General features: G+C 42.3%; 1 protein-coding gene across 2 annotated transcripts in view; it reads left to right on the top strand.

Annotated features, from left to right (window-relative positions):
* Positions 1-5,327: 5,327 nt before the first annotated feature.
* Positions 5,328-10,302, top strand: part of LOC133130380 (phospholipid-transporting ATPase IA) — a 125,869-nt gene continuing 120,894 nt past the window's right edge. For both annotated transcript variants that reach the window (XM_061244940.1, XM_061244939.1), the window contains exon 1: positions 5,328-5,735. In XM_061244940.1, the coding sequence (XP_061100924.1) occupies positions 5,690-5,735 (46 nt within the window). In that variant the 5' untranslated portion in view covers positions 5,328-5,689. The remainder of the gene's footprint in view (positions 5,736-10,302) is intronic.

Raw genomic sequence — 10,302 nt, 5'->3', positions numbered from 1 at the left:
AAGCTTGACCTCACTGACAGCTGTAAAGATTTAGTTCGAGTAAAAGGTTCCATGGCTTCTGAACTCTAAACTGCCCTGGATGAAGTAGTCTACCAATGGTTTACACTGATGTCCAATGACCTGCAGTAAAAATGTGGGTAGAAAAATGATTAAATCTGCAGTACATGGTCACCAGCGCTATGAAAATCAATAGCACGGACAGCAGGAGCACAGTGGTGTGTTGTGTGCACTCTGCTAAATGTGTGAGCTCTGCGGAGTCCAGTTTATGAGACAAGCCAGGGGTGTCTGTCACCATCATTAACAATTTTACATTTAAAATGTTTTACTTTCGGCTCTCTGGTACCTCTGTGGACCACAGGCGGTCTATTTTCACCACCATTGTGCAAAAGCTACCAGACATCCTCCCTTTTTTTTTGAGCACTGGCTCACTGCACTGGCTGCCATCTTAATGCACTCAATGTTGAGCTGCAGGTGACTCCTGTTTTGTAAACAAGCGTAGGCAGGGGGTGAGGTAGAGGATGGGACAGAATTTAGAGCTGGGACAGAATTTACAGGGGCTCATTTTGGAATGTCTTTTTGGGTTCTGGGTACCCTGGGATGGTTTGGCTCCAAAATGAAGAGAACAGAAGCTCATTATTATGTGAGTTCTGACAGTTGTATACTCTACCTCCTTCTTACCTGTCCACACAGCCTACACACTTTGAAGAAGAAATGGAAAGCCATTGGAAATATTTTTTCACCATCTGAAACTAGGCTCAAGATCATCACTCAAGATTGGATCCTGTGTAAAAAAAGTACGGGCCGTTCATTTTCCGTATTTAGGACATGAGGTAAATCTGTACCAATCTTGGCATGTAGGACATACGCAGTGGAAAGAGTGCTTCATCTCAGACCTGAGGGGGCACTGTTGCTTGATAGCTGACAAAGGGCTGAGGTCAGTTGGGGAGATGCTTGGAGAAGGGCTGAAGACAATGTCTCTTCTGCTAAAAATTTAAGACACACATCTGTGCTCTGCCACACTACCTATGGAACCATATTATAGAATCACTGACCTCTCTTCCTTGCTTTTCAGTCATTACCTATGTATTCAGGTTCTTAAGGTTGGCAGATTGACCATAATCAATCCAAGGCTCCAAGCCAAACACAGTCTGTTAACCGTCCTGCCATCTTTAGAATCTTAGTTCCATCTTTGTTTAATGGACAGTTCTCTTTTGCTTTGTCTCACAAAATGCACCCCATTGACGTCTGAATAGTGTGTGCGATAGATGTTTGGATCCCCTGCACCCCAATAAACTCATCTCAAAATTCATAAAGTTTTATTCAGTGATCTACATCTGGTATCCATTCCTGAGTCACAACCCTGACACTAAAATTCCTGACCAAGGCCAAAATGGAATGTACCCAGAAGAGATCACATGTTGTCCTAAAAGTGTTGAATCATCTTAGCTAGGCACAACTGTGCTTTTGTTGGTTACTTCCTGGCAGTCTTACTTGCTTACTAAAGCTTAGCTGTAATGGAAAGCTTATACCTTAAAGCTGTTTCCAGCTAATAGTGCCCACATGTTGACTTTTCCCTCTAAGCAAATGCACCTGTCCATTCTGGCTCAGGGAATCCAAACAATAGCACAAGCTCTTGTTCAGTTATGCAGGGGACCAGCTGTCCTTTAAAATGTGTGATGCAAACAACAAAGAACATATTTCCAAAAATGACCTTTTTTTCCCACATGTGAGCAATATGCCCACAGCTTGAGGTGCAGATGTCCCAGTAAAATCTAAAATACTGTGTCAATGTATTCCTGTGTCATTTTCATTTATCAAAATGCCAGTCAGATCCACAGCAAAATTGGCAATGTAGTGGTCAGTCAGTGGCCAGAAGAGGGAGAATTTCAATGAGTAGAACACAAATAAACTGATAATTGATCACAGCAAGCTCAGTTATTATTTATCTGAGGCAAATAATTCTGAAAACAATATGGCATCACCACACAGAAAACTACAAAAGCCAAAGCTGAGAAATATGGAAAGTCTGCCACATAAATATTTAACTGGGGTTGAGAATTATTATTGTTTGTGATGAAGTGACAACAGCTAGCTAGCTTCTGTTTGCGTGTGTGCACACGCACACACGCACACGGCTGTGAGAGGGGAAATAGAACAGCTCACTTTTTATTGTAAGAGCTGGAAAGAAATTTGACTAAGGCAGACATTTCTGTGGGGTTAAAGGTATAGCAGAGTTGTAATCTGTGGTGGACAAGTCCATGCTCCATCTCAGTCCCAGAGTTTGGTAAGGGTTCAGTAATCAGACAACAGTAGACTCTGCTGAACCAGTATCCTTTACCCTTTCACATTGTTGTTTTTTCCTTTTGCATCCAACAATAGACTAACATGACGCTTTACAGACGCGCCATTTATCTCCACCATTTATCTGTAAGTAACTGGTCCCAGTACCTTGCAGATATTTTTCCTTTTTATCCATTTTGTTCCTTCCCCTCTCATGTACTTCCGGACAAGCACCATTTGATCAACAGAAAAACTTCTTAAGGGACGATTGCATGTTTCATTTTTTTACGGACTGTATTTTGAATGTGAATCCTGGAGAGATAATGCGATCTCTCTGTAGCTTCTCCAATTGCTTTTCAAGAGCTCTCAAAGCATAGGGTACCGACCGCGGCTTGCAGAATTTAAGAAATGCGTCATCCGACACATGTAGCTTAGCTTTTATCCCAGGCACTAAACCTAGCCCATTCTAAACCTATACAATGTCTCAAACACTGACCCATAATCATTGGCTATATCGTTCATCTCTCTCATTGTCACTTTGTGCAAACGTGACCAATCTAGTTGTATTTTTGATATCCAGTTTCTACCAAGTAGCGCTGGCCCGTTTCCTTGAACTACCTACCAGCAATTCTAAACATTGTGATTTGTCTTTACAGCCGACTTACTTCAATTTCCCCCAACAATTAAATTACTCATTTGAATGTTCTCAGCACACGGTTAGCAGGTTGAAATTTTACAGCGTTTAACCGAAGACGACACTTTTAATCTTTAATCTTTTAATCGTTAATTCTCATGTATATTAGACTCTAAAGTCTAAACCAACCCGTTCGTTTTCTGGCAACTCACGTCACCTTGTATCAATGTCTTGTGAAAACTCCAACGTCTTCTGTTTCTTCTACTTCCAAATACTTTGTCCAGGCGTTCTTAGTCGTTTGTCCCATGACGTTAGCCTGGATGGCTCCTTTTTGTCACCGGCTAGCTCGAACGATGTGTCCTCGTTTTCCACATCCTCGGCACTGCAGCACTTTGTAACGGCATTCTTTGGGCCCATGGCTACTTCCCAGGCAGCGGTAACACTGACGAGACGCTACTGGCTTTGCCGCCATCTTCTTTTCCACTACGTTCGCCCTGATGTTAAGTCTCTTAAGACCTCCTCCAAAAACTGTCCACATTTGCTATTTCCTGACAGCTTTTAAAAAAAATGGGCCATGTATTCACTGCTACTCTAACCTTCCATTTGGTTTCGAGTATGACATTTGCACCGTTCCCCAATAAAATGGGTTTTGGGAACATAAAACCCCCTTAGCGCGTCCATTACTTCTTTATAAGTTTTCCCGCTTGGCTTATCAGGTGCATACAAGTCCATGAGAACTCCGTGGGTTTTCCGCCCCACAAGTCAGAAAAACCGACTTCTTTTTGTCGTGTTCCGTCAGACCATTCGCCTGAAAAAAACAGTTCCAGCCTGTCCTCATAAGCTTAAAAGGTTTCACCTTCTTCTTCGTCTGACTTTCCGAAAGTCGCCATTTTGTCTTTCTTTTTACTTATTAAACTAGCCAGCTATCTTGTTCTCGCATTATTTAGGAAATCCCATCCTCATCGCCAATTCTGTTGTATACCCAACAGAGAAAGTATAAATAATGGGGAACGGAGGTTTCGCAAACATATGGCTATTTTATTTAGTCACTAGCTTAACACATGGAGGAAAAGTTAAAAAGCCACTTCTCTGGACTCTCTTATCCGATGCGCATGTCCTCTTTTTCAAGAGGGTCTCAACTGTTATTTATTTGACCAATGAACATAAAGGTCATGGAGGAAACCAATGACATTGTAAGGAGGTCATTTAAACGTATTATGATTTCAAACCTTAATATACCACACTGTCGATTCGTTATCTTCCGGGAAAACCAAAAAGAAAAATATTATTTCCGTTATAACGCAAGGTTCCTGTTCCTGCTTATCATGTCACCACCACATTGGTGGGCGGGACGGCTTATCTCTGTATGTAGTAGTTTAGCGCAACGAGGAACACTGAGGGGCTACATAAACAAGACGCTCTACTGGAGGAGTGCATTGCTAAGTACAACCAAAAGCAAAACACAAGGTAGAATGGTAAAATCAGTGCTGGATAACCTTAGCTAAATAAGTGCAATCTCAAGTTACCATTTAATAGTTGTGTTGGGACCTGCTTGGCTACAAGAGCATTGTACCACCACAACCACAAGCACAGGTTATCATATGGAATATGGCAAACCAGTAGACTTTCAGTTTGAGCCTGCAGAGTTCTAGAAAAAGGTATTGTAGACAGAAGAGACCAAGATTTAATTATATCAATGTGTTGGAAAGAGCAATGCGTGACAGCCTAAACTGCCCAAGATCCAAAGCATGCGCCCTCCCACCTCCCATCTGGGAGGGTGCTTCATCCTACAGCAAGAAAATCCCAAACATACAGTACTGTGAAAACAACAAAGCCAAAAACTAGACAATGTTTGACTGGCCAAGTCAGTCACCTGATCTGAATTGAAACTGAACATGGCTGCATTACAGGCCTAACACTGCATCACCAGAGAAGACACTCAGCACCCAGTGATGTCTAAGGGTCACAGACTTCAAGCAGTCATTGCATGCAAAGGATATGCTACAAAGTTTCTTTCTTTTATATAACATGAATATGTCCCAAACATTATGGTGCCCTGAAACGGGATGACTATGTATAAAAACTGCTTTCATTTCTGCATTGCGAGACCAAAATGTATAAACATAGCCTTTAATTACAAATCTAAAATTGTGCATTGTCAAAACAAAACAAAAAAACAACCAAAAAAATAGCCAAATCAAGAAAAAATATATTTGTCCCAAGATATATGGAGCTCACTGTAGGCTACGCACAGAAGCACAGTAGCACACAATGACTTCATTCTTAGAAGCCTCCTGCTCGCTGTTTGTAATAACCTTGTTGGTATGAACAGCTCCCAGTGAAACCCTTTCCTCCCCCATGCGACGCAAATGGTACCGCCTGAATTGTAAAAGGACGCTGTCACTTTCAGATTAGGAAACCAAATCGCTTCGGAACGTTGAGCCCTGTTGTGTGTGTTTAGCTAGCTACGCGTTGCTACCAGACGGCTACGAAATGTTTGCGACATTCATTCACTAATCTACTGCAATCTCTGCGTGAAGATCTGAGGATTTGTCTGTGTTTCATTCGAAGTTGCAACGCGACAATGAGCTGCACCAACAGCTAGCGAGCTAGCTAATTAGTCTGATTTCGTTGTTCCTTCGTTGTGTCCAAGAACAAGGCATTATTGTTACATGTGGGCTGGTTCTGAAAGACAGCGACTGGAGAGAGGGAACGGAACTGAGCGCACAATAAGCGGTTGACAGGTGCCTTTACACGGATTGGTGCGGTACAGAGATGCCGGTCCAAAGAACTATGTCTGATCTCCGATCCCGGGTGGAAGGTAGGTAGCCGGTTGGGTTGCGGTAATGCATGGCTCCTGATTGCATAGAAAATGTTAATACGCGTACAGTGTAATCAATTTCTGAAATATATAGAGCCATATGCAGAATAACAATAACAATAATAATATGAAACATGCATCTTTAATGGTCAATTCGCATTACGTGCGTGAGCAACAAGCTGTAGCTTTCCACACAGTTTGGAGGCTAGCGGCTGTATCCTGCTGAAAAGTACGATTTGCAGTCTCCAGTTGGACTAATAAACTCGTATGCTTTTAATATGCTGCTTATCATACTCAACCATTTTGCTTGGGGACATACAACGCAAAGTGTTCACAGACAATCCTACCAGATCATAGCTTTCTTGCAATAGGACTCTTTGCTAACGTTAGTGACTCTGGGACTGACGAGTTAATTTGATGGCACATTGCAGTGGTTTTTAGGTATCAGTTGTCCACCTACCCCGCCTGCTATCACCTACAAATACAGTTATAGCACTATCCGACATAATGGATGCATTAAGCTCCAGGTTTTACGACGGTGCCAAGCATTCAAAGTGCTGAGAAGCTTAGTAGACACACTGATGCGGTTTTGCTTGCTTGCGCTCTCGAAGCCAAGCAGTGCCAGGTGCGTGTACAGTAGTTCAAGCGAGGCGTTGTCGATTTGCTTGGTGGAGCTGGGAATTACAAGTGGTGGAAGAGTGCGAAATCGTTTGTTTTGACGCCTTATGATACCATCATCATCAAACGTGTTTTTATTATTAGAAGGTGGATGCACTTGCACTGTGAATGCTATATTTTCCATCGCAGTTTAAGCCTTTCACATTCACAGGGTTTAGGTAGAGGTATAGATGGTTTGGTATTGAACGTTATTGATATCAATTTTGGTTCGGAAATAATTTGTTCATTGCAGCCACAGCAAAATAATAATTATAGCTTGTTTGATTATTAAAACGTTTAAAGTCATCATGCAGTTATTCACTAAATCCTAGTTCAAGATGTAGCCTATCAATGATAACATTGTTGATGTTTTGCTACAGTATATTATACAACTCAGTTTCTTTATTCTGAGACCGTTTCAGCTTTGTCTGTACTTGTATGCTATCTTGAGCCCTTAATGGGAGAATTCAATTTAATTGAGCTGTATCAGTATATCCTGAATCATTCAACAGGTAGGCTGAAGTCTAAAGGCCACTGCAGTGGTTCTGTCTTGTGTCTTATATGCTTTGTGTCCAAGCTTGTGTCAGTGTTCCCATAAGTGGGCACAGCCAGGGCACGGTGTCCCTGACAGTACTGACAGATGGACTGTTGAAGGAGCTGAGAAGTGGGGCGTAGATGCACCACGCACATTTGGATCTTGATCAGCTGGCATGCTTCTGCTCTTTAGTGTGTCTATATGGCTTCCCGCTGTTCACTAGTAATGTTCTGCAACAAATACTTTTTTCTGATAATGTCTTGGATAGTAGTCTTTCTTTGCGTTATTTACCTTCTAGTAATGCCGAAGGGCTTCATAAAGGACTGAACAGAGAACCAAGTGTAGGTATAGCCTGTATCAGTTTTGGTATTATGACCTGACAATGTGAAATTATGGTGATCTGCAAGCTTTGTCTTCTTGAACACAAGAACTTCAAAGTACTTATGGCACTTTTGATTCCTGTTGGAAAACAGGCCTTCTGTTTGTTGTTCTACCTTTGCAATGTAGATTATTGTATGAGCATATAATTCTTGTTCTTAATTAGCCTGTATAATTGGACATGAATGGTTTCCCGCCACTGTGAACTGTTAATAATTATGGACCAGTAATTATTACTTTCTGAAGTATGTTCCGTGAAGTCAGAGAGGCTTTGCGGTTTGCTGTCTTTGTCTGAGTCATGATGTGTGACTTTGTGTGTGTGTCTGTGTGTGTGTGTGTGTGTGTGTGTGTGTGTGTGTGTGTGGAAGGAGGTTAGCTTCTTTTATTAAGAAACTAGACCCTGCTGAATGCTGTGTACTTCCCCTGCCTCTTTAAGTGGTGTCTAAATGAAGACTTCAAGAAGACTAAAAACACAAAAAATACACTAGTTACAATCAGGGACAATGTAATTATGCAGTGTATATTGATCTGTGTAGCTTCTTTCATAGACTTCATAAAAGGACAACAAATAATCTTTTTAATCTCACAGGAGTACTGTAATGGGCGTCGTAAATTGTATGCACACACACGCATGCATACACACACTCACACATGCGTGCATAGTAGGACTGTTATTATTCCTCCTATAGTGCAGGAGCATGTGTTCTTTCCTTTTGTATCTGGCCTGTGCAGGCCCCACCCCCTGTGTAAAAGTATCCTATTTTTCAGTGCAAGCACTTCTGGGAGAATGAGAATCGATCAGGCTGTTTGTCTGAGGAGCCTGTGACCTCTATGAGCCAGTCACTCCAGTCACTGGTGTTATGTCTTGCTGCTTTGCTGAATTCTAAATCTGCCTCTCTCCTGCTCCACCTGATTAACTACCTCCACTAACTGCCACCAATTGCAGGCCTTACACACTCTATCAGTGCTGACCCCACCCACTACTCAGTGCCCCCTGATTTTGATACTGTTTGGAACCAAATTAGACTAGAGACTAGAGATTAGAGATTTCAGCGGGATACTAGACGGGATTGGTGAGATTTCAACACCATGTAAATCTGTCTTGTGAGGGCCACTGGCTTGGTGCTTGGGTTGTCTCATGAAATGTTCTCTTTGGGTTTCATTATCTGATAAGAACATTTCTGACTTCTTCCTAACAATGGATTTCATGTTGCAATGAGACAAAGATTGTAATGATAATGCAAGCTAATGATAATTGAACAAACTTAATGATAATTGCCAGATAAATCACCCATCCGTTTCCAGACAACAGTTTACTGTCCTACTGAAGAATGTGTATAGGCAAACAAATAGACTATTCTGATTCATGCAGCAGTAAAAATCCACGAACCAGTGCAGGAAGAGTTAGTATCAGAGACTAGGGACACTACTGTTTGTTGCTTATTCTTTAATGGTTGGCAGGGCTGGAACTGCAAGTCAATTTACAATGAACTCTATAATGTTTGGAACAGGCTTGTTTTTTTTTTTATCTGGCTCTGTACTCCACAATTGTAGATTTCTAATCAAACAATTCACATTTAGATAAAGTGCAGATTCTCAGGTTTTATTACTATTTTTATTTTAAAATTAAAGGGTTTTTCTCCAGAAAAAACAGTCTCTATCAGAAATTGATTTGCCACTGTTGGTCAGCCACTGTTTCTTACCCCACTGTATTTCACAGCACAGGGTCGCACTGACATGAGTAGGAGGAAGATCTTTCACGTGCAGATGGATCATCCAGAAGGACTGGAACTCTCTTATCTCTTGGTGAAGGTAGAGCAAATTGTACTGCCCTGGCGGGCTGCCAGCAGCACTCGACACTGTTATGGTCTGGATTTGATAGGAGTCTGTGGGGCCCATCTATGCACTATACCAGTGCAGTAATAGGACAGTCCAACCAGCAGCCCCTGGAGACTTCTCACTTGTTTTGCTGTGCGTTGATTTGACTTATCGGTTCATGTTCACGTAGGCAGCCCATGTTACTAAAGTTCTCATTCTTTGTTGGCCTTTCTAATCCATGTCGCATTCTCAAAACGCATTCAAAATATGAAATGTGAATATTAAGTTTAGGCCCAGGCGATGTAAAATTGGCTGAGATCTGTGGTGCAGACCTGTGCTGTGATTGGCAGGCAGCCCTGTGCAGTGTCTCCCTGATTCGTGCGCACCAGGCAGGCCCAGCTCCATGACTCGTATTGTTTCTCTCAGCATCCTCCTCAGCTTGGCCGCTACTCGATAGTAAGTTAGCAGGGGAAGGGTGCTGGTTGCCAGGCATGCATGGCTCCCCTCCTTCCCCTACTCTCAACTCAATCTGTGGTCACAGCATGCACACAAACACACAAGTACACTATGTCTGCGACCTGCCTCACTCGGAGGTGAGACCCAAGTTCACAGTAAGAGGCCACGGAGGCCTTGGCACAGGGCAACTGAAAACCAGCCATTATCAGGAAAGCTGATCCCAGATCTGCCCCAGGTCTTATTTCACCTGGTCAACAAGCAACATGGCATTAGAGCCACAATGGATGACAGTGCCACGTGGCCCAATTGTGTAACCTACTTTCATCTGCCAGGAAGTGTATTGTACCTCATAAACGTGTCCAAACGGGAGTCACATTACTAGTGAGGAAAAAAACTGTAGATTACTGATGATACTGTCACGTCCTTGTTTCAAACAATAACAACAGTTTTGCAAAAATCTGGATCGATGTAGGCATTTATTAGCCTACTTTTGTCGGATGAAGTTACAGCGTAGGTTCGGAGCACTTGGCAGAGCTGAGCTGCAACAGAAACATGTTTTTTTGCCGTGCCTTTATGACTGTTATTTGTTTTATCTGCGGAGACCTGTCAAGGACAGTCTTTAGACTGTAAAGAAATATTCATCCTTTGTTAGTGTCTCCATGGGTTTGCCTCTGTGTATGAGTCAAGCAGGCTGTCAGATATGCCGGGTTGCCATTAGAGGTG

Source organism: Conger conger, chromosome 6 (assembly GCF_963514075.1).
Source record: "Conger conger chromosome 6, fConCon1.1, whole genome shotgun sequence".
NCBI classification, from domain to species: domain Eukaryota; kingdom Metazoa; phylum Chordata; class Actinopteri; order Anguilliformes; family Congridae; genus Conger; species Conger conger.
Note: the sequence above shows the minus strand (reverse complement) of the source record. Positions and strands in the feature narration are given on the sequence as shown.